At 39.5% G+C, this 25,260-nt stretch overlaps 1 protein-coding gene across 5 annotated transcripts; it reads left to right on the plus strand.

Annotated features, from left to right (window-relative positions):
- Positions 1 to 213: 213 nt before the first annotated feature.
- LOC123755559 (zinc finger protein 774) lies at positions 214 to 10,737 on the plus strand. 5 transcript variants are annotated; one of them, XM_045738326.2, is made up of 3 exons: positions 214 to 344; positions 3,890 to 3,964; positions 6,434 to 10,737. In XM_045738326.2, exon 3 carries the CDS (start codon positions 7,506 to 7,508, stop codon positions 8,595 to 8,597), a length of 1,092 nt encoding a protein of 363 aa, XP_045594282.1. In that variant the 5' UTR covers positions 214 to 344; positions 3,890 to 3,964; positions 6,434 to 7,505; the 3' UTR covers positions 8,598 to 10,737. The 5 variants fall into 5 exon arrangements, with proteins under 5 accessions (XP_045594282.1, XP_045594276.1, XP_045594283.1 ...); XM_045738320.2 differs by having other exon boundaries at positions 3,890 to 3,960; XM_069305515.1 differs by lacking the exon at positions 214 to 344 and adding an exon at positions 386 to 2,391.
- Positions 10,738 to 25,260: the final 14,523 nt, after the last annotated feature.

Raw genomic sequence — 25,260 nt, forward strand, 5'->3', positions numbered from 1 at the left:
CATAAACTTATCACCCCCTAGATAGATGCACTTCTGTCCCAGATGCACAGGTAAATCAGATGCCCGAAACACTGTGCATACTAGTGGCTTTACAGGAATGTAAACACATCATGCTATGTACTCTCAGAAACCCGATGTTACTTCTTGTATATATATAAATAAATAAATAAGATAATAGATCAATGTAGGCCCCCCGACGAATTCAAAGAAAACGTTAAACTTGACACGGCAGCTAACCGACCCATCGTGAGCATCACAATAACAAGCCACGGGTGTTGTTCATCTCTCACGTGCTGGTGAAAGCTACTGAATGAGTGATGCTGTAGAGCGATACGTCGCTGTTGGTAAGAGGTATTCCTAAATGTGGGTGAATGTGACAGTGAAGGCGTCAGATCACATGAGTTACTAATTCCAGGTTTAACCTTGAGCCGACGTTTTGATACTTAATCGGCATGGGAACCGCCGGCCAAGGAAACGCAATTATTGTCGTCTGGCATTCCTCTTTATCGACCCACTATATAAGACTCTAGAGTCACAGAGATTTTTTTCATTTAAAAAGATGACTTTTTAGGCATTAGAGCAGTGTCTAGCGGGTTACAAGTCACATCTTACACAAGACGATTTGGAAATAGATTTTTAAATTTGCCTAATCTTAACAAACGATTTTTAAAGTCTATCTAACCTTAACCAACAGATTTTAAGACCTACCTAACCCAAACTAATCTAATCTAACCAGACTCCTAGCTCAATCTTGACAATGAGCAGATGTCCTGCCTCATATGAGGGAGGTCAGGTGAGATACCTGCCTCACCTATGAATTTATACTTTGGGACTCAATAGTATCTTCAGGTATTCCTATTCAACGGTCCAGATTGTCACAATATCTGGTGCACCTAGCTCCTGGGGGTCACAGGGAAGTTGATAGGGTTTCCATTTTCTGGCTTTGGTTCTTCAGGCGGAGCGACAGTGTCTGGCACCAGCTTGGCTGAGAGGTGCCAGTTGGTAGGTCTTGGTGGGCTCTTGGTGTGCCCTCTGGGCATAGTGGGCAGCTGGTTCTTGCATTGCTAGTGGGCACTAGAAGAGGTTTTTGTGTTATGGCCCATTTGGGTACAAGATTAGGAAAGAGCTATGTTTATGCATTGACTTTGTTTGGCTACCCAATGTTCTCTGTGGTGGAGGTGGGTTTGGGGGTTGCTGGTTCTTGCCCTCCTGAGGGACTCCTTTGAGCTCTACAAACATCTGCTTATCGCTGGTTATTTTCTGTAAGGCACATTCTATTCTACTGACAGGTGACATTAATAAACTGAATGTTGTATTATAATATCTCGGCATTTATAGATTTCTCAAGTAGGCAGTGGCATGTCCTTGTAACCCCTATGAGTGAAAAACATCTCCTGTTTTGTGTCCTGTATTGTAGCTAATGTACATTTTGACTGTAGCAATTATAATGGAATTAAATTTCCATTTTACTGAAAATTTATGACACAAATGTGGAGTAAGCTGCTAATTGGACGAAGCAACAGCAGTCATTTGATTTCCGGACATTGAGGTGAAGGAGGATGGAAGGCTATCCCTCCTCTTCCACTCTCACAAGAAACTTTGGTGAGAAAGTTTTATCATTTTGCATGTTTGGTTTCAATAATGATTGTATACATACACTGTAATTTTATTCCAAATTGTTTGCTAATGGTCTCTTATCATAGTCAAAATGAAGAATGCATATTAAATTAATTCTTGTGAATATTTACATTGAGACTGGTTGAGTTTGTGTAAATCCTAGGTATTATACAGTGGAACCTCGGTTCTCGTATTTTTCTGTACTCGTACTCAATTTCTCCAAAAATTTAATTCGGTACTCATTATTTGCCTTGGTTTTTGGAGTGTTCATACACGTACGAGTCCACCGTGAGCGTGGCACTTCAGTTTACCAGTGTCTCCCGCTTAGTGATGGTCGCGCTTGAATTCTTTGTGAAAAATTTCATTGTTTTTGTGCTTTTTTAGTTTCTGAACATAAAAGTTCTTATTATATATCATGCTATGGGTTCCAAGAAAGTCAGTGGTAATGTTCAACCTAAAAAATAGTTGTGAGCATGATAATAGAAGAAAAACAAGTGATCATTCATAGTGAGACGATGTGATGTCTCACTACAGATAAGTGTTAAAACATAGGAAAAAGCAAGTGTCTATTGACAGATTCTTAGTGAGATAAGCAAGAAGTGAGCAACAACCAGGTCGTAGTGGTATGCCTGCAAAACGTAAGAGAGAGAGAGTACCCCCAGAAATGTCATCACTGCTGTTATAATGGAAGGGTACTCCCCTTCCAAACACTAACGTCTTCTTTTCCCCCCTTCCTCACTGTCTTCCATACACCAACAAGAGTCCTCCATATAGGTAAGGTACCTTTATAGTATTATTCTGTATAAAATGTAATTTTTAGTTAATATATTTGGGGGTGTGGAACGGATTAATTCAGTTTACATTATTTCTTATGGGAAATTTGTTTCGGCTATGTTTGTTATTATGAAATTTGTTATGGCTATTATTATTATTATCATTATTATTAATATAACACAGAGAAATTGCATTAACATGATATATTAAAGCACAAGTCCACAGTAGCCTTGATGAGAGGTTTGGGAACACTCAGGGCATAGGTTCGAACTCTCGTCAAGACTCCTGTGGATTTGTTCATTATTATTATTATTAATATTATTATTATTATTATTATCATTATCAAAATACAAATGATAGTCTTGTTGTGAACTCTTATTCTACATGAATAATTACAATGCCAAAATGACCTCTACATAAGAATAGAAAATATAGCATATAGCTGACACAAAATTAATCTCATGAACTCCAAGAAACAGTTATTGTAGTTAAAAGAATTTATTTTGCAGACAAAAAGTATATTAAACCAGACTCCTTGGTGCAGTATACTTCCCAAGTTCACTACATAAAAATCATTACATTATGTAAACTCTAAAATACAGAATAAGGGATTTACAAGTGCAGCATGAACTTGGACATATATTATTTATAATTACCAAGACTATGAGTTATTTCAAATGAAGTTTTGAGTCGTTACCTCTTCTCTCCTCCCCCCAATGTTTATATTATAAATAAAACCACAATAAACACAGGTAGTTTCCCTAACCTCGATATATTCTACATCACACCCGTAAATGTAATCTTCAATATCAGAACACACTTTACGATTCTCAATCACTCGTGGCGACTCAAACATGGCCAGGTTTGAAAAAACTAAATTACAGTACAATATATCCTAAATATTCATGATGATCCTACATATAATAATTATAGCACCACCACCGGTCGAGGGAGCCGGTCGGCCGAGCGGACAGCACACTGGACTTGTGATCCTGTGGTCCTGGGTTCGATCCCAGGCGCCAGCGAGAAACAATGGGCAGAGTTTCTTTCACCCTATGCCCCTGTTACCTAGCAGTAAAATAGGTACCTGGGTGTTAGTCAGCTGTCACGGGCTGCTTCCTGGGGGTGGAGGCCTGGTCGAGGACCAGGCCGCGGGGACACTAAAGCCCCGAAATCATCTCAAGATAACCTCAGATAACCACAACTAATTGAACATTATATGTATGTAAAGAAGCAGACGTATATCATAGCATCATCGATAAGGGACAAATCCTCGGATGTTTGGGAAAACAAAAATTCTTATGTTTCAGTTCCAACAACAGCAGAGATTCTAATTGTTTTTGTCATATTGCCCTATTCTGGTTCACAATGCGTTAGCTAGGTTTCTATATTTAGCACTTATTATTTAATGTTGATTTCAATCATACAATGTACTTTTCTAAGTTTATACCCAAAAATAGGGTAATGTTTTATAATTTCAAAGACTTCTCTCACACAGAAATACGAGTTGTGCATGTGGGGATGAGCTATGCCCCTGGGGGTACTCCACTGGTGCTCTTCTCAAACATAGTACGTACGTTAATCCCGATATTTTTGTTATAACTTTTGATAGGTTTTAATGTCATAAGTAAGAATTAAAGATCCAACTAGGTTTATTTTTTACAATACAGCCTTGTGCTGTAGCTGCTTCTAGCACTATAACAGCTTCAATTGTTTTATTTCATTTATTTTTTATTTATATATACAGGAGTTCTTACATTCTTGTAAAGCCACTAGCACGCATAGCATTTTGGGCAGGTCCTTAATCATAATTTTTCCCAAGAATACGACCCGCCAAATAGTTTAACAACCAGGTACTTATTCACTGCTGGGTGAACAGAAGGGCCACAGTTAAGGATTGGCGCCCAGTCAATCCTCCCAGGCCAAAGTGCTCACAAAACGCCAGGTGAGTGTTTTACCACTTCACCATAGGGACTTGCTTTTGTATTTTTTTTTTTTTTTTTTAGTCATTTGAATTTTATTTTGTTTTTACATAGCTGGGTCCACTCTTCATTGACAAAACATATGGTTGTTTTGCCAATGAAGGTCCTTGTCTCGTGCATCAAGACGCACAAGAAAAGGCGACAGTACCCGCCTTGTCTTGCGAGGCACTGGCAGAGCCACTCCGGTTTGCTTTCGGTTTTGATGTTTCTTCTGCACCGTGGTGAGAGCTGTCTCGGGCGTTGTTTGCCTCCGGCCTGCTCATGTGCCGCCTGAGCCGTACTGGTCTTTGGACGAGGTGCTCTCGTTTCTGTCTTCTCCCAACATGTCCTCTTTAAAAACAACGTCGCTTTTGGCCGTTTACCCGTATGGCCGAAATTGGACGTAATTTGAAAATGAAAATAAATTTGGGATTTTTTTTTCAACAACAGTAAGTTAAGGGTCCTCTGGTAGGTTAGGTGGGCAGGAAATTCTCATAAAGTTTCAAATTTTTATGAAAAATATTAATTGAAAGTTTCCTCTCCTAACCTTTCCAAGTAGGCCGGATGACTCAAATAGAAAACGGGACAGTACGTCACTTTTGTGAGTCGATTTCATTTCAAATTACATCCACTTTTGGCCACAGCCAGCATACGAGCGAAAAGCCACATTTTTTTTAGAGGACGGGTTACTTCTCTTCGGTTTGTTGTGGCCCCTTCGGTTCAGGATTGTTTCTCTAAGGCTTTTTTCCTGTTGGCATTGGCTTCTGGGGATCGGGTTGCAGAGCTTCATGCTCTTCACCGGCGCAGGGGTTTCTGCTCTTTTGGTCATGGTGAACGGTTTGTTCGTCTGCAGCCATCTCTCTCTTTTCTTGCGAAGAAAAGACTGCTGCTTTACGGAGGGGTCCTTGGCTTGTTGATGCTTGGTTAGTCAGGCCGGGGTGCATCATGTGTTGTGTCCGGTTGCCGCCCTCCGCCGTTATTTGCGCACTATGGCTTCTGTGTCTGGGGACGCGCTTTGAGTTGATCTGATTTCCCTTCTTCCCTGTTCGCGGGTACGGGTCTCTCTGGTCGTCCACAAGGTTATTACGTCTAGCAAGCCTGCGGTCTATCCCCATGCCCATGATGTTCGTAAGTTTGCTGCTCTTGCTGCCATCTTTGGTTACTTGTCCTGGGCTGCCATTCGGGCACGGGGTTTTTGGCGATCGAACAGGGTCCTGGCTGCACGCTACCTCGTTAACGTTCCTGGGCCAAGTTGGGCCTGTGTCACTTTGGGTCGGCAATTGCAGCCTGTTGTCTCAACTTCGAGTTGAGTTGAGCAACAGTACCTTTCCATTTCATTTTTATTTGTAACGAGAGCACCACTCGTTTGTCTCAACTTCGAGTTGAGATGTAAGCACTGACCATCTCCCGGGTAGGTCCCCTTTCTTTCCTTTTCGTCTTTGGTGAAGTAGCTCCAGGGAGCCGAAGGGGCTCCCCCACAGAAAACCAGCATTGAATGTAATGAAACTGTAATCAGTAAACAAACACCATCCTGGAAAAATGTCATGGGCATCCCTCTTGGGTGTGAGGACCTCATTATTGTGAGGGCAACCATGAGTAGTGGCTCACAGCTCTACCATGTAGCTTGTTCCCACAACATCACTTAATAATGATGAAGTAAAATAAATAATTGCAATTATTTTGTAATGATGCTGTCAGAGAAGATCCTGACTGTGATGAAGACTGTGTATAAGGTTCAGATATCAGTCAACACAATGCTGGTTATAATATTCACAGCAGTAGGCAGACATAACACATGCCACGGTTTTGTGCATCTACACATTACAAAACTGGCCCTTGTGTTCCTTTAGAAAATAGACTTCAGGAAAATGATTCATATACACAATTTAGTGATAGGAACCTGATAATAATAGCAGTGCTATGACTACAGAGTTAGTGATGTGCATAGGATATTGGAGGCATTTTGCTGCATCAGGTGGCATCATTTTGATAATTAGTTTTTGTTGTTTAATAGCAATAGTGTATAATGTAGTTGTAATTAGATGTATGATTAATCTATTGTTTTTACTTTTCTCCTGCAGATTCAAGATGAAGCACAAATAACAAATAGGTACAGAAGTACTGGAGGTTGTTATAACAGCACTTCATATATAACATGAAAATCACATTGCACAGAGGTTGGGATTTGCTTCCTTTAAAAAAAAATCCAAATTAATGCAAGCAATGTTTCTTCTTAGAAGATATACTGTACCAATAAACGGTTCTAAAACACTCGATGAGCTAATTCATGCAAACTAAAATATATTAATACAACCTACTGAAGAACCATATTTAAGAGCAGTAGTAATGAAATTAAGTGTTTGGTATTGCTGTAATTTTCCACTTAATTAATGTATTTTTATTGATTTTATATTATGTAGAAGGAATTTCCCTTCACATGGGTATTTTGAAAACAAGACAATTGTCCCACATCTCAATATTTTTACATATCCCTGCCCCATAAAGAGCACTCATAGTATGGTGTTAAATCAAATTGTCATAGTGTGCTGAAAGTTATATTACCCTATATCATCTAGCTCACCCTAACATCAAAAGTAGTGTATATACACCGTCAACACATTGTGTCAAAATGTACAATAGAACTGCTGCTTTAAAGACAAAATTTTCTTTCGTAAAGCACCATCAAATGTTTACATACATTTGCTAATGCTCAGTTCTGTAGCGCAGTGGTCTAGGTCACTGGCTCACAACCAGCAGTCCCTGGTGTAATTCTTGCAGAGAACAGAAACATTTCAACGTGCTTCCTTCATCCGATGCCTCGGTTCACCTAGCAGAAAATAGGTACCTGGGAGTTTGCCAGCTGTTGTGGGCTGCATCCTGGAGGAAGTCAGTAGGGGGATCCTCACTAAGCCTATGTACAGGCTTCTTGTCCTGGACAACTGTAAAACATTTAACAGCAGTTAAGCATTAATGGAAGTAAATACAATTATGTAAATATAAAGTTAGCTTTATATTGATATATTTGTTAGTTTATACTGTATCGAGCAAAAAAAAATCATCAAACAAATACATGTATATCATCCATGTCTGAATTGCTGCATTTGTAGTCCATTCTTTTGATAATTACATTATTTACATAAGTGATATCACAAAATGGAAGTTTATGCAGAAGAGCAATCTCTTCAGCATTTAGAGGACTGTGAAGAATATGTGACACAATCTGACAAAGTAAATAATGTAAGAAAATTACAGTGCCCACATTGTTTACAAGATTTTACAAATAAAGCTGCTATAATATCACATATGAAAACTCATACAGATAAGGGTAAGATTCAGTGTTTGGAGTGTCATAAAAGCTTTAAATATAGAAGTGGTCTTGAGGAGCACATTAGAATTCATAAACATAAGAAACCATTTCAGTGTTCAGTTTGTCAAAAAGCCTTTACACAGAAAGGCACCCTAACTATACATATGAGAAGTCATACTGGAGAGAGACCATATGAATGTCCTGTGTGTTTCCAAACTTTTTCTCGAGCAGCATACTTAGGAATTCACTCGAGAGTTCATACTGGTGAAAAACCATTTCACTGTACAGAATGTCCTAAATGCTTTTCACATAAGATTTCTCTGAAAACACACATGAGAATTCATACAGGAGAGACGCCATTTCATTGTACAGTGTGTCTTAAAAGCTTTAAATGCAGAACTGATAAAGATAGACACATGAGTACTCATACTGGAGAGAGACCATTTCATTGTGCAAGGTGTCTTAAAACTTTTACTCGAAAATCTTTCCTTAAATCACACATGTTAGTCCATTCTCAAGAAAGACCATATAAGTGTTCAGATTGTGTTAAAAGTTTCAAACGGAAACGTGAATTAGACAGCCATAAGAAAACTCATACTAAAGTGAAACCATTTCAATGTCCAGAATGTCTTCAGTACTTTATTAGGCGATTGCATTTTAATAAACATTTGAGAGGTCATATTGGGAAAAAAAGGTTTCAATGTTCAGAGTGTCTTAAAAGCTTTTCAACCAAATTTGAAATAATAAAACATTTGAAAGTTCATTCCGGAGAAAGGCCATATCCTTGTTTACTGTGTTCACAAACATTTACATGCAAATATAGTCTTGACAAGCATATAAAACTTCATTCTGGAGAAAGAGAATTTCAATGCTCTAAATGCCATAAAGGTTTTATATATCAGTATCATTTAGTTAATCACATGATAAATTCACACTAGAGCAAAACACTTTCAATATTGCAATAATCTTTTATAAAGGTCATATAATAACATAAAAATATTACATAAAAAACACTCTACATTGATTCTTAGTGGAATGGATATCTGTATACCGGAAAGTTAGATGCAACGAAAGAAGTGTTTCGGTACAGTGATGCAGATGTAACAGAATATAACAGTAGTGTTCCAGTGTAGCAAGCCTGTGCATTATCTGGACCATTATTGTGTGCCAAAGAACGTAAAAGAACAGTAACAAGCTATTTAAGAATGCACTTTTTTCGAGCGACTGTGGTATTATTATGCATTTTAAAGGTGTGTTCTATTGTTTACACTTAATAAAAATGTAATGATGTTTGGTATTAAGTTGCAAATTTTGGATGCAACAGCATTTTAGATATAGAAATACTGGATGGGTACAAATCTGTTTGAGTTGAAATATGCTGTATTTCAGCATCCAGCATAAAGCATTTTAAACAGAACTATTTATCATGTTAAACTTTAACATTAGACAAAGTAATATGAGCACATGTATTTTCTGGTATCTGGTAAGTTAGCTAAAATAGCACTACATAAGCTGTCATGAAATTGATCTTTTTAATGCTGTGTGACATAACTACAGTACTTTCTTTGTAAATGATACATAAAGTAAACTTGTTCAATTACTGTACTTAAGATGTTCTGTACAATACTCAGAGTGTACATCTCAAGATTACAATAATTGAAAGTTGAAAATGTTTTATTACTGACTTCCCAAACTGCTTCAGTTTCAATTTAACATGAGAAGGTCCTTTAGCATCTTGCAGTGCTACAGTTATTAAATCATATGAGTTTAATAAGGTTCATAAAATACTACATTTTTTAGTAAAAACCAAATTAACCCTTTGAGCAACCATGGACTAAAAATTAACTGTAGAAGATTTTTCAAGAACAAATAAATATGTATAAGTCTAGTTTAAAGAATTATTTGGATTTGTGAAAAGACCAACTGTTTCAACTTTGTTTTATAATGTGAATACCATTTGCAGGCGATGAGTCACAATAACGTGGCTAAAGTAAGTTGACCAAACCACACACTAGAAGGTGAAGGGACGACGACGTTTCGGTCCGTCCTGGACCATTCTCTAGTCGATGGAATTCATTCTCAAGTGAATACCATTGTCTTGTACATTCTCGACTGGAAAACCTATATTCACATTGTTATGAAACAATATTAATGGAAGTTTAGTGATTAAAAATTGCATTTTTTAAACTATAGTAGTTAGTCTTTATCTAGATAAAGGTAATGTCAGTAAATTCTTGAGTTACAAGAATCTAAACCTTGTGCTGTACTGTGTCTTCATAAAATTGTTAATGTGTTGATTTTGAACACCTTGCCTCAGTTCAGATCTCACTTTACTCTCAAAAAAAAAATATATAATTGTTTCTTGATACCATTGTGAATATGTTTTATTTCTATAAACCCTTAAGTGTGAAGGTTTATAGGAGGCATAAAAGCCAACTTTTTTGCTCAACTGCCTGAGTTTGTCATTTGAGTTTGTTACCAATTGATGGCAGCATTTGTTAGGCCTGTTTTGAAAGTCAGAAGACCTGTTCAAACATTACATTACATGGAATTTTTTTTTGTCTATGCACCTTGATGTCATTCATAGCATTTTCAGCCCATTTTTCTTATGGTGACCAGTACTAGCCTAAGCAGCAAAAGGATAAATGTGATAGATAACATTGTAAAGTGCGCAATAGTTGTACGTAATAAAAAATGTGGATTCGTTTTGGCTAGCCTTGTTACCAACAAGCCAAATAATATGTATCACATATTTGAGGTCATTTTCACTGCATAAATTTAACTATGCTATTTTCTTATACTGTCTATAATAAAATGGCAGAAGAAATACCTTTATTATGTGAGAAACATTAAATTTATGTTAATACTGTGTTAGATGATTATTCTAGTTTTGGTGAATGCACTGTATTCACACTGATCCATGTAAGTTACTTTGAAATAATTGTTCTGAAGGGGACGTGATTGCTATATTATTGACTATTGTCTTTTACATTGTAAATTGTATTATTATTGTTTTTAATGATATTGAAATATATTTATTGTATATTTTTTGTGGTTTGTAATAAAACAAAAACTTTTTTTCATGTGTTTATGAACTTCATAATATTCTACATTATACATTAGCTAAATTACTTATAAATTTCTACATTAAATGTTAACTAAAATTACTTATAAATATGATGGACAGATGCATTTAGACTAATGGATATTGTACATCAGATGCATTAGTGTTCATCACTTAAAAGGAACTTAAAAGTACAGTACAGGAAAACTACTTTTAAAAAACCCAGACCAGTTTATTTCAATGTTTGTATTTAATGCCATAAACAGTCTAGATTTTTAGGTACATTTTGAGAGTTGAAAACACAATTAGATAACTTATTTTTAGTTATTTTTTTTTTTTTTACTGTCAATTATGAATAAATATCTGGCATTAATAGTGAGTCTACATTTTTTTCCTTTGAAAACCAAAAGTAATCAGAATAATTAAGTATCAATAAAGTTATATAGTTAAAAAAAGATAAAAATTTTGAGTTTTAATTAATGTACTGCATTTTTGGCAGAAAAAAGTAAATTTCATAATTGTTTAAATTTATGTTGATCAACACATTATGTTTTTAAACAGTTTTAGATTCAGCTGCTCGGAAAAAAAGTTCCAAGTGGTACGGGCTATGGTGAGCCCATAGTGGACTTACCTGCCACAGGAATGGGGGAAGTAGCACGGGCTATGGTCAGCCCATAGTGAACTTACCTGCCACAGGAGCGGGGCAAGTAGCACGGGCTATGGTCAGCCCATAGTGGACTTACATGCCACAGGAGCGGGGCAAAGTAGCACGGGCTATAGTGAGCCCGTAGTGGACTTAGCTGGCACAGGAGCGGGGCAAGTAGCACAGGCTATGGTGAGCCCATAGTGGACTTACCTGCCACAGGAGCGGGGCAAGTAGCACGGGCTATGGTGAGCCCATAGTGGACTTACCTGCCACAGGAGCGGGGTAAGTAGCACGGGCTATGGTGAGCCCGTAGTGGACTTACCTGCCACAGGAGCGGGGCAAGTAGCACGGGCTATGGTGAGCCCATAGCGGGCTTTGTTTTTATCCAATTTTTAAGAAAATTTCACACAACATATAAATTAATAGGCTTTACAAAGTTACAAACTTATAATATGGACAAAAATTAGAATCCCATAAATATTTTTATTAATATAAATTTGATCTCTTAATAATAAATATTTTGCCTTTGTAAATTAAATTGAGCTTGTTTTTCCATTGATGCCGAACAAATGACTGTAGTAATATTAGTTTAAACAGTTAGCAGAAAACAAAAATACTTGTTTAACTCTTCATAGTATAAACACATTTATGTTTTAAAGGCTAAATACCAAAGAGATATAAATCTGTCAATTTGGCTCAATGCCCATAATTAGCGCTCTGTGAGATTCGCTATATAATACTGTAAACAGTTACAGATCCTATCTTTTCCCAAACTAAAATGTTCACTTGACAAATGAAGACTAATCAATATCTGTAATGTGGTAGCAGCGGGCACATGATGACCTGCAGTTCTGTGTTATCGGTCCTATTTAAGACATTGATTAGGTTACATTAGGTTAGGTTAGGTTAGGTGTTTTGGTTCTGTTGGCGATTATTTGAATTTGTAGTACGTGGGTGAAGCATTTACGGCGTTGTGGTTCGAATAAAATTCGTCAGTGAAACACTTGTTCCGAAAGTGTTCGAACGTCAACAGTTGTGAGTCGTGTGTAAACCGTTCTTCATTCATAAACAGGGGGTTTGGCGGATGCATGGAATCACTTTTAGGTCTTTGTTTCGAGGACGGGCTGACTCACAACTGATGACGTCCGAACACTTCCGGAACAAGTGTTTCTCTGCAGCCCGTCCTCCAAACAAAGATCCAAAAGTGATTCCATGCACCCACCAAACCCCCTGTTTATGAATGAAAAGTGGTTTACACACGACTCACAACTGCTGACGCTCGAACATATCCGGAACAAGTGCTTCACTGACGAATTTTGTTCGAATCTCAACGCTCTAAATGCTTCACCCACGTACTACAAATACAAATAATCGCTAACAGAACCTAAACACCTGACCTAACCTATCCTATGCCTATATATACACAATATGTCAATATATTATAATATTAATTTATACTTGAGAAAATTCCCGTTTTGAATGAACAGCATGTTAAAATTTATGAATGCGTCTGTGGGGTCGACCGCTGAATGTAATGGACTTAAGTCGAGGACGGGTTGTTCTCTGACGACTTTTGTTCGAACCACAACGCTGTAAATGCTTCACCCACGTACTACAAATACAAATAATCGCCAACAGAACCAAAACACCTAAAGTAACCTAATCTATGTCTAAATATGCATAGTATGTTAATATATAACAATATTAATTCATATTTAAAAAAGTGATATTTTAAATGCATGTTAACATTTATGAATGCATCTTTGGGGTCGACCGCTAGATGGAATAACTTGGTCTGAGGACGGGTTGGGCTATTTGGGTGCTATGATTTGACTGGTGACATCCTCTGCTTCACGTTCTCAGCTAAGTAATATGATGGCTATTCCTTGATCAGTGTTCTGCATGGAGGCCATTTCCTTATTATTGATAACTTTATAATTCTCGATTGTATCGTTATGGCCCAACATACATTGTGTGCCTAGTCATTGTATTTCGCTACAACTCTGTTCCAGGATTACTTTCCTCTCAGTGCAAGTTGATGTAAGTATATTAAAAAAAATACATCCCGAAAGGATAGAGTAGCGTAAAATGATTGATTGATGAAGATTAAGCCAGCCAAGAGATGGCACGGGCATGATTAGCCCGTAAAGTAGCCTAATTAAGCTATTCTACTCGCCTATAGAGGGATCACAGTCATCGCGACAGGTAAGGAGGAGGTCGAGGGTGGAGTCCGTTGGCCCGTCTGTGTTCAAGTATGTTAATGAGACAAGAAAAAATATATCTCAAAGGAATAGAGTAGCTTAGGCTATTTCTACCCTCCCTAGGCCGTCTGTGTTGACGTCAGTGGAACAGATTATGTGAGCATGAAAGTCGTAACTCGGAGCTTGCGTCAAGTCTCCTGTGATAAGTGCCGCTCAGACCTGGTCTTATCAAGCAAGACAGATTTATAACCTTAACGCCAGACAGGCAACGTAAATCATATGAAAATCTTTTTACAGGAGTGAGGTAAAAAAAAAAACAGGTTTACCTATGTGAAACTTTTATGACGAAATACGCGCAGCCAAGACCACCAGATAATGCCATATTTTTTTTGGCTGTCAAATAATTTTACCAAGAAATTTCTAGGTAACATTGACAATAATTTAAGAGGGACGTATTATTATTCTCGAACCTCGTGTTTATCATGGTCATAACATTTTTCATGTAGGAAAAGTTGGGGGGGGGGGCGTGTCTCTTCCCTGGTTTAGTCGCAGCCTAAATACAAAAATATATAAACACGGCTGTTAGCTGCAAATATTTATATATATATATATATATAAGTGACAATGTGGGAAGAGATTATATGTTCCATATAATCAAACATATAATCATATATAATCTCTTATACATAACATATAATCTCTTCCCACATCCAAACCATCGCCAGAGAAATCCTAGTAAACAACACAGAAATCATCGATAGATACAGCGATAGCAGACGACTTGACGTTTGTGAGGCACTGCACATTAAGAAGTCAACACCAGCAATCAACAGCCAATTAATGCACAACTATATTCTACCCACCTCAAGACTCCGCTCCAATATAAAAGCATCAAGAAATATGGACTAATAGGCTTTCTACAATCACTTCCATTTCAATACCCATTGTTTTGTGTTCCGTCTTGTGTTGATGAAATTAATACCCTATTAAATACCACCTCACCCCATCCACCTCACTCAAATGTAGATATAAACAAATCGGAGATATGTAAGTTCTATTCAGTTGTGTATGTGTAAAGTCTTTGAAAATGTAATAAGTTTTACGAAACGCGCTCAAGTGTCGCGTCAGACTAGAAATAAAAATGAATTTTGGAGAATTGATTTTTGAATTACCTCCAACAGTGAAAAGAAATGTACGAAAGATTGAGAAAATTCGTGTTAGAATTATTAATCTTACTTTTTCGGTCATATTTAATATATATATATATATATATATATATATATATATATATATATATATATATATATATATAAATATATATATATATATATATATATATATATATATATATATATATATATTCCGAATTGCCTAGATGGTCTGTCTGTCTCTCTTTTGTCCCTCTATATATCTCTATCTACCCATTAATCGTATCACTTACGATTAATGATCATTTGATCATTTCAATAATGGCGCTCGGGTTACCTGCCCCACCTCCCACCTGTGTCTCTCCTTTGCTCTGCCATAACCTTGTAAGTATTGTAACAAATCCCAACTAACAGCGTAATGAACTAAGAACTAAACAATACACAATTCCCGAGAACTTTATGACTAAGAAACTGACGCATCGCGCGCACCGAAACTAGACAACACAAACCCGGTCTTTCTCAAAGTCAAAATCAAAGTTAACAATACTTTTATTCTTGTATTAAAAAGCACTCAAACCATCAAGCCAGAATCTATGTTGTCAACACTGTCCCCCGGGGTGAAAATTATTCGTGTCCTTCGGAGACGAAAGCAAAAGTGAATTATGTGACTTGTGTAACCTATATTAGCTAGAAAGCTTCGGAATGTACCACGAAAAAAAGAAGAAACATAAGTGCTGCATTGATTCTGATTTTATGGCCGTGATGGATCGCCTTAGAGTTATTGATCGATTTCTTTAAAATAATTCTTAATTTTTATTCCAGAATTTCCGAGGACCCTGTACACGAAGCAGGTGCTGTTCGCTAATGTGTACACATTAACAATTTATCCTTCAACCTCTACCCTTGTTCGCTACAACCCCCCATTCCCACCCCCCATTCTGATAGCTCTCGTCCCACCCCCACCCACCTAGTAGTGTGTACTCTAGTACTGTGCTAGTACCACACACGTGACTTGTCTCAGACTAGTACATATAGGGTGGGATCCTAGCCACTATATATATATATATAATATATATATATATATATATATATATATATATATATATATATATATATATATATATATGCGAACAAGCCTGAATGGTCCCCAGGACATATGCAACTGAAAACTCACACCCCAGAAGTGACTCGAACCCATACTCCCAGAAGCAACGCAACTGGTATGTACAAGACGCCTTAATCCACTTGACCATCACGACCGGACATAATGAGGTGATAGCCGAGGCTATTTGAACCACCCCACCGCCGGCACTCGGATAGTTATCTTGGGCATAGCATTTTACCAAATCACCTCATTCTTTGGGGCAACACGTGAGGAACACAAATGCGAACAAGCCTGAATGGTCCCCAGGACATATGCAACTGAAAACTCACACCCCAGAAGTGACTCGAACCCATACTCCCAGAAGCAACGCAACTGGTATGTACAAGACGCCTTAATCCACTTGACCATCACGACCGGACATAATGAGGTGATAGCCGAGGCTATTTGAACCACCCCACCGCCGGCACTCGGATAGTTATCTTGGGCATAGCATTTTACCAAATCACCTCATTCTTTGGGGCAACACGTGAGGAACACAAATGCGAACAAGCCTGAATGGTCCCCAGGACATATGCAACTGAAAACTCACACCCCAGAAGTGACTCGAACCCATACTCCCAGAAGCAACGCAACTGGTATGTACAAGACGCCTTAATCCACTTGACCATCACGACCGGACATAATGAGGTGATAGCCGAGGCTATTTGAACCACCCCACCGCCGGCACTCGGATAGTTATCTTGGGCATAGCATTTTACCAAATCACCTCATTCTTTGGGGCAACACGTGAGGAACACAAATGCGAACAAGCCTGAATGGTCCCCAGGACATATGCAACTGAAAACTCACACCCCAGAAGTGACTCGAACCCATACTCCCAGAAGCAACGCAACTGGTATGTACAAGACGCCTTAATCCACTTGACCATCACGACCGGACATAATGAGGTGATTATGTTGCATATGTCCTGGGGACCATTCAGGCTTGTTCGCATTTGTGTTCCTCACGTGTTGCCCCAAAGAATGAGGTGATTTGGTAAAATGCTATGCCCAAGATAACTATCCGAGTGCCGGCGGTGGGGTGGTTCAAATAGCCTCGGCTATCACCTCATTATGTCCGGTCGTGATGGTCAAGTGGATTAAGGCGTCTTGTACATACCAGTTGCGTTGCTTCTGGGAGTATGGGTTCGAGTCACTTCTGGGGTGTGAGTTTTCAGTTGCATATGTCCTGGGGACCATTCAGGCTTGTTCGCATTTGTGTTCCTCACGTGTTGCCCCAAAGAATGAGGTGATTTGGTAAAATGCTATGCCCAAGATAACTATCCGAGTGCCGGCGGTGGGGTGGTTCAAATAGCCTCGGCTATCACCTCATTATGTCCGGTCGTGATGGTCAAGTGGATTAAGGCGTCTTGTACATACCAGTTGCGTTGCTTCTGGGAGTATGGGTTCGAGTCACTTCTGGGGTGTGAGTTTTCAGTTGCATATGTCCTGGGGACCATTCAGGCTTGTTCGCATTTGTGTTCCTCACGTGTTGCCCCAAAGAATGAGGTGATTTGGTAAAATGCTATGCCCAAGATAACTATCCGAGTGCCGGCGGTGGGGTGGTTCAAATAGCCTCGGCTATCACCTCATTATGTCCGGTCGTGATGGTCAAGTGGATTAAGGCGTCTTGTACATACCAGTTGCGTTGCTTCTGGGAGTATGGGTTCGAGTCACTTCTGGGGTGTGAGTTTTCAGTTGCATATGTCCTGGGGACCATTCAGGCTTGTTCGCATTTGTGTTCCTCACGTGTTGCCCCAAAGAATGAGGTGATTTGGTAAAATGCTATGCCCAAGATAACTATCCGAGTGCCGGCGGTGGGGTGGTTCAAATAGCCTCGGCTATCACCTCATTATGTCCGGTCGTGATGGTCAAGTGGATTAAGGCGTCTTGTACATACCAGTTGCGTTGCTTCTGGGAGTATGGGTTCGAGTCACTTCTGGGGTGTGAGTTTTCAGTTGCATATGTCCTGGGGACCATTCAGGCTTGTTCGCATTTGTGTTCCTCACGTGTTGCCCCAAAGAATGAGGTGATTTGGTAAAATGCTATGCCCAAGATAACTATCCGAGTGCCGGCGGTGGGGTGGTTCAAATAGCCTCGGCTATCACCTCATTATGTCCGGTCGTGATGGTCAAGTGGATTAAGGCGTCTTGTACATACCAGTTGCGTTGCTTCTGGGAGTATGGGTTCGAGTCACTTCTGGGGTGTGAGTTTTCAGTTATATATATATATATATATATATATATATATATATATATATATATATATATATATATATATATATATATATATATATATATATATATGTCGTACTTAGTAGCCAGAACGCACTTCTCAGCCTACTATGCAAGGCCCAATTTGCCTAATAAGCCAAGTTTTCATGAAATAATTGTTTTTCGACTACCTAACCTAACCTAACCTAACATTTTCGGCTACCTAACCTAACCTAACCTATAAAGATAGGTTAGGTTAGGTTAGTTAGGGTTGGTTAGGTTCGGTCATATATCTACGTTAATTTTTACTCCAATAAAAAAAAATTGACCTCATACATAATGAAATGGGTAGCTTTATCATTTCATAAGAAAAAAAATAGAGGAAATATATTATTTCAGGAAAACTTGGCTTATTAGGCAAATCGGGCCTTGATTAGTAGGCCGAGAAGTGCGTTCTGGATACTAGGTACGACATATATATATATATATATATATATATATATATATATATATATATATATATATATATATATATATATATATATATATATATATATATATATATATGTAATATATATATATATATATATATATATGTAATATATATATATATATATATATGTAATATATATATATATATATATATATATATATATATATATATATATATATATATATATATATATAGTGGCTAGGAGTGAGCCACCAGTTCACTGATCCAGCCTGCACCTTATCTCCCTGCACCTCTTTAAGAGGAGTCAGGTTCTGCCTTTGGTCCAGCCCTCTCCTGTGCCAGGTAAATCCATTACGGGCTCACCATAGCCCGTGCTACTTAGAACTTTTTGTTCCAAGTAGCGAATCTCAAACAACAACAACATAGCCACTATACCCCTACGGGCTCACCATAGCCCGTGCTACATGGACACTTCGTTCTGAGTAGCTAAATCTGAAACAACATAGCCACTATAGTTTGATATACTGGATTTAGTTCGTTGTAGCAGGTTGTGATCCCTGATCACCCACCCACCTCCCCAAGACCTTTAGATTTGATTGATTGATAAAGATTAAACCACCCAAGAGGTGGCACGGGCATGAATAGCCCGTAACGACCTTTAGGCAATACTTAATGAAATTTATATATACAAGGAATGAAGTGTTGTTCTTTGGTCACTATTCATATCTTATCAGCACCTCGCTTCCCACCTGCGTGTGGAAGAGGAGACGAAGGGGTCAATTTGGTCTAAGATATTTTGGGATATTGAAAAAGAAAACGAGACCATCTGTGCTTTTAGTGGGAAGATATGGATGAGATTGGTTCTTAGCACACTCTTCCTTCCCTCTGTTTCCTTCCCACTTTTACGCCATATCCTCTCCATCTTTCCTCCTTTCCCTCCTCACTCTTTCCATTCCTCCCATTTAATGCAGAGATTAATTTGTCGACCTAATTATATTTGTGCTGCTCTTTCAGCCATGTTCCCCCCCTTTCTTATTTTTATTTTTTTTTGTTCTCAACACATTTTATACTTTAAACTCAGTTAGTATTAAGTTTTAGTCTTTAATGTTTTTCTTGACCGAAACGCTTTGCGTAATAGTGGCTTTAGGCATTGTATGTACTAGCTCTATCTATAAACCTAACAATTTTTGTAAAAATCTCTTGTATGTATGTACCTTACCTGAATAAACTTTTATTTATTTATTTAGAGGGATTCTGGGATGATTGAACCCCGCACTGGCTGTCGATGGAGGAGGAAGGGTTCAATCCTATGTGATTATCATATTAAATATTATAGTTTTTTTTTTTTTTTTTTTTTTTTTTGTGATATATACAAGAGTTGTTACATTCTTGTACAGCCACTAGTACGCGTAGCGTTTCGGGCAAGTCCTTAATCCTATGGTCCCTGGAATACGATCCCCTGCCGCGAAGAATCGTTTTTTCATCCAAGTACACATTTTACTGTTGCGTTAAACAGAGGCTACAGTTAAGGAATTGTGCCCAGTAAATCCTCCCCGGCCAGGATACGAACCCATGACATAGCGCTCGCGGAACGCCAGGCGAGTGTCTTACCACTACACCACGGAGACTGCTGCTTTGATAGTTTAGTTCATTTATTAAGGAACTGGGTCTGGGGTCTGTGGCATGGGTCTGATAACCCATACTCATCCTGTGGGCGGTGCTGGAGAATATTAGATAGCCCCACGTGGGCTGAGGATTAACCCCAAATTCATTTACCTAACAAGATACCTTCCCGATAAGCTAGTTAAACAGTTTAATTCATTTTTATATCAACAATAGGTTCGAGAACGATCCTCAACTACAGTATCTAAGCTAATCAGCTTACATATGCAGTGAGTTACTTTCATAACTTAATTTGCATATCCTTTACATCTCCTCCTCCTCCCCCCCCCCCCCTCCATCTAGTATGTTATAAGGGTACAGTCACCCATATTTACTAGTAACTGTAACTAGTAGTAACTGTAGGAAGCAAACTGGGAATATTTGGCAAAACAATTTCTGGTTGTAGATCATTTTCAATGACATATTTACAATTTTCTTGTACATTCGTTTCAGAGCTGTCTGTAAATTTGTGAACTTTTCCGTACTCCATCACACAGTGACGGAGTGTGTGTGTGTGTGAATAATTCCGCTAATATAGAGCTCATTTGGTTAGGTCTACGCGAGCCCGTAATGCAAATACCTGTTGATTTATAGACACTGTAGGAAAGCAGGTAACTCACCTTGCAATTTTAGAGTCATTGACAACAATATAGTTGTATTTACATGCTGTCAAAGACTATGAGGTCTGGTGCTTTGGTTGTAGTACGTGTGAGGTCTGGTACTTTGGCTGTAGTCATGTGTGAGGTCTGGTACTTTGGCTGTAGTCATGTGTGAGGTCTGGTACTTTGGCTGTAGTCAGGTGTGAGGTCTGGTACTTTGGCTGTAGTCATGTGTGAGGTCTGGTACTTTGGCTGTAGTCATGTGTGAGGTCTGGTACTTTGGCTGTAGTCATGTGTGAGGTCTGGTACTTTGGCTGTAGTCATGTGTGAGGTCTGGTACTTTGGCTGTAGTCAGGTGTGAACTCTGGTACTTTGGCTGTAGTCAGGTGTGAACTCTGGTACTTTGGCTGTAGTCAGGTGTGAACTCTGGTACTTTGGCTGTAGTCAGGTGTGAACTCTGGTACTTTGGCTGTAGTCAGGTGTGAGGTCTGGTCCTGAGGGTGTTTACCAGGAAGAGGAAAGAAGCGCTGGAGGGAAGGAGTGAAAGAGAAAGTAATGATTGAGGAAGAGAGAGAGAGAGAGAAAGGGATGGTTGAAGGGATACAACAGAAGGGAATGGGTGTGGGGAAGGGGGGGAAGAGGAGGAGGAGATAACTGTTCCCATCACAAAGTTGTTTACATAAATTATGTTATCTCTACAGCTATCTTGCTACACAAGGAGTTTATATCAGACAATCTTCTGTTGAAAATGAATATCTCAACATTATTTTGCCCTTGACAACCCCCAGATGTAACTTATAAATATAATAATGTGACCCAGTTGCATTTTTTGACTTGTTGAGTTCCTTCACGTCACGTCCTGGTTGTGGACCAACTGGTGGATTGTGTTCCAGGGAAGGCTAGTAGCTTGAGGCTTACCATGAGCTAGTGTAAGAGAAAGATCTTAAATCTGCTTGTGAAGAGTCAGAAGTCGTCTGCTCCATTACCCACTTGAGTAAAAGAATGAGATAGAAAGATAGAGAGAGACAGAGAGAGAGAGAGAGAAAGAGATGATAGAGACAGACATGGGAAACTCCTCAAGGAACCCAGAGAAGAGACACAAAGAGTGTGCCATCATTAATCATCAGAAACAAATGCCACTTTCTCCCTTATGGGAATCTTGCGGGCAAATCTTTTGGCCAAGAGAAGGCTTTTTTTAACCAGGGAAAGTCAATAGTGTGTGTGTGTGTGTGTGTGTGTACTTACCTAGTTGTGCTTGCGGGGGTTGAGCTCTGGCTCTTTGGGGCAGCCTCGCAACTGTCAATCAACTTTTTTACACACACACACACACACACACACACACACACACACACACACACACACACACACACACACACACACACACACACACACACACACACACATACACAGGAAGCAACCTGTAGCAGCTGTCTAACTCCCAGGTACCTATTTACTGCTAGGTGAACAGGAGCAGTCAACTACTGAGAGTATCTATGGGAAGAAGTAAAGTAAGGTGTCACAATGACAATGATCTAGGGAGAATAATGTCATCTCTAGCAGCAGCAACTTGCGAGTGAGGCACATTGAAGGTTACAATGACAGCAAGATGGTTACCAAGTACTTTTCATTCACAGTCTTACACATACCTATATATCCCTAGTCTGATCATCATCAAGGAGGAAATTAGCAATATTAGACCTTCTTGTCGCCTTCCAGATGGCCAGAGGCTTGCGCCTTGCCTTCCTTAACTTTGCAGAGGGACTGTTGAGTGGTAGGGGACTCTCATAGGCGGGTCAAGGTCGGCCCTATTGGCTCCTTTTAAGGGAAAGACAGCTCCCATGGCGACCCCTCATGAAGTCGGTAGTAATTAATGGTGGGAGCTTGATTATACAGAGTCTATTCATTTAATTACATTGTCGCCTTCCAGAACAGATAGCTTAAATTATTCTTAAATTCATTATAAATAGCAGCATTATGTCAAATTTCCAGCTCTCATACATTAAGTAAATTTAAGTATGCAGCTTGTCTAGAATTTTTTTTGTTAAAGTCACCTTTCTCAGTAAGATTATCATCGTGATATGAATTACTCAGTTGACAGACATCAGCTGACACACCTCCATCCACCTCTGTTCTCGCTGATGAAACTAGACATATTAGTGAGATCAAAGACAACCAGAGCACCACTAGAGACACCTGTCGCCGCTGCTGATGTCCTGACTTCGTGTTGACATCAGCTTTATAACGCATCTTGTTACATCGAGAGAGTGTAGTATCACCATAGGGCCTTCCTGGCATTTTAAATTAAATTTTGCCCCGAGGGGCGAGTTTATTGGGCAGCGCCACTCATCTTGTGAGTGGACACACTGCCATAGCAGCATGTACAACACTCCCCAATAGGAAGAAAACCCGCTGGGTTGTTCATCCTGTCACCTGGCATTCTCACGTCAACAATGGTCGTTCATGTGTAAGGAGAACATTCCCCTCCCCCCACCAACGAGGATCGTTCATGGGTGGAACATAAGAACAAAGGTAACTGCAGAAGGCCTATTAACCCAAACGAGGCAGCTCCTAACCACCCAATGACACTCATATTCATATCCAACCCGCGTTTGAAACAATCGAGGGACCCCACCTCCACCACGTTACGCGGTAATTGGTTCCACAAATCAACAACCCTGTTACTGAATCAGTATTTACCCATGTCTTTCCTAAATCTAAACTTAGTAGAGAGGAATATCCCCCTCTCTAAGGTGGAGAAGGTGTGTGGGGCGGGACTGTGAACTGCATCAGCCTCCAACTCTACAAACAGCAAGCTAAGGTGATTCAACTCCCTTGATGAATATTGAGTGAATTGCGAACGCTGTGTGTGTGTGTTTATAGTCTGTTTGGCTGTCAATCTGTCTGTTTTTCAGTTGGGTTCCTGTCTGTTTGTCTGCTCTCTCTCTCTCTCTCTCTCTCTCTCTCTCTCTCTCTCTCTCTCTCTCTCTCTCTCTCTCTCTCTCTCTCTCTCTCTCTCTCTCTCTCTCTCTCTCTCCATTATGGCGTCACTTCATAATGACATGTTGATTGATGGTTTAAATGAGAGCAAAGGTGTTGACGGATGGAGTGGAGATGTAGAGATTACTTAATGAATTACAAATGGAACGATGAAAGGACTTGTAAGGCGTGTGTGTGTGTGTGTGTGTGTACTCAACTAGTTGTTCTCACCTAGTTGTCCTTGCGGGGGTTGAGCTCTTGCTCTTTGGTCCCGCCTCTCAACCGTCTGTCAACTGGTGTACAGATTCCTGAGCCTACTGGGCTCTATCATATCTACATTTGAAACTGTGTATGGAGTCAGCTTCCACCACATTACTGCCTAATGCATTCCACCTGTTAACTACTCTGACGCTAAAGTAAAATGTGTGTGTGTGTGTCTGGTGTGTGAATGGGACACACATAGACACAGAGACAGACAAAAAGCAAAGCGACAGACAGGCAGACAGAGATAGGGGTTCGACCCTATAACCGACAGACATCTCTGAAATTCGAGCCATATATACCATCCTATAAAACGCACCCTGGTTATCTTGAGATGTTATCTTGAGATGATTTCGGGGCCTTTGTGTCCCCGCGGCCTGGTCCTCGACCAGGCCTCCACCCCCAGGAAGCAACCCGTGACAGCTGACTAACACCCAGGTACCTATTTTACTGCTAGGTAACAGGGGGCATAGGGTGAAAGAAACTCTGCCGATTGTTTCTCGCCGGCCCCCGAGATCGAACCTGGGACCACAGGATCACAAGTCCAGCGTGCTGTCCGCTCGGCCAACCGGCTCCCTCCAAAATCTCCTCCAATTTCGGAGCGGTTTTCGTGATGTACAAATTACTGAGACTTAAATTGCTTATTCTGACACATTCAATATCTTTTTCAATCCTTGAGCAAACCTATGGACTCGAGACATCCCGTATGCACTTACAGCCAGTCAATTGCATCACTATCAACCTTACTTTGCCTTACCTAACTTAGATCTATGAATTCTAATGCAGTTGTATTTGAGAAATACATGTTGCATTTTATTTCTCTTCCAAGGTTGAAGCCGAGCTGTTAATGTATATGTTTGGTCAGTATATTTGGTCCCGTAGGTCACTGTGTCAGTATATCTGGTCTCGTAGGTCAGTGTGTCAATATATCTGGTCTCGTGGGTCAGTGTGTCAATATATCTGGTCTCGTAGGTCAGTGTGTCAATATATCTGGTCTCGTAGGTCACTGTGTCAGTATATCTGGTCTCGTAGGTCAGTGTGTCAATATATCTGGTCTCGTGGGTCAGTGTGTCAATATATCTGGTCTCGTAGGTCACTGTGTCAGTATATCTGGTCTCGTAGGTCACTGTCAGTATATATGGTCTCGTAGGTCACTGTGTCAGTATATCTGGTCTCGTAGGTCACTGTGTCAGTATATCTGGTCTCGTAGGTCACTGTGTCAGTATATCTGGTC

Source organism: Procambarus clarkii, chromosome 55 (genome assembly GCF_040958095.1).
Source record: "Procambarus clarkii isolate CNS0578487 chromosome 55, FALCON_Pclarkii_2.0, whole genome shotgun sequence".
Classification (NCBI taxonomy): domain Eukaryota; kingdom Metazoa; phylum Arthropoda; class Malacostraca; order Decapoda; family Cambaridae; genus Procambarus; species Procambarus clarkii.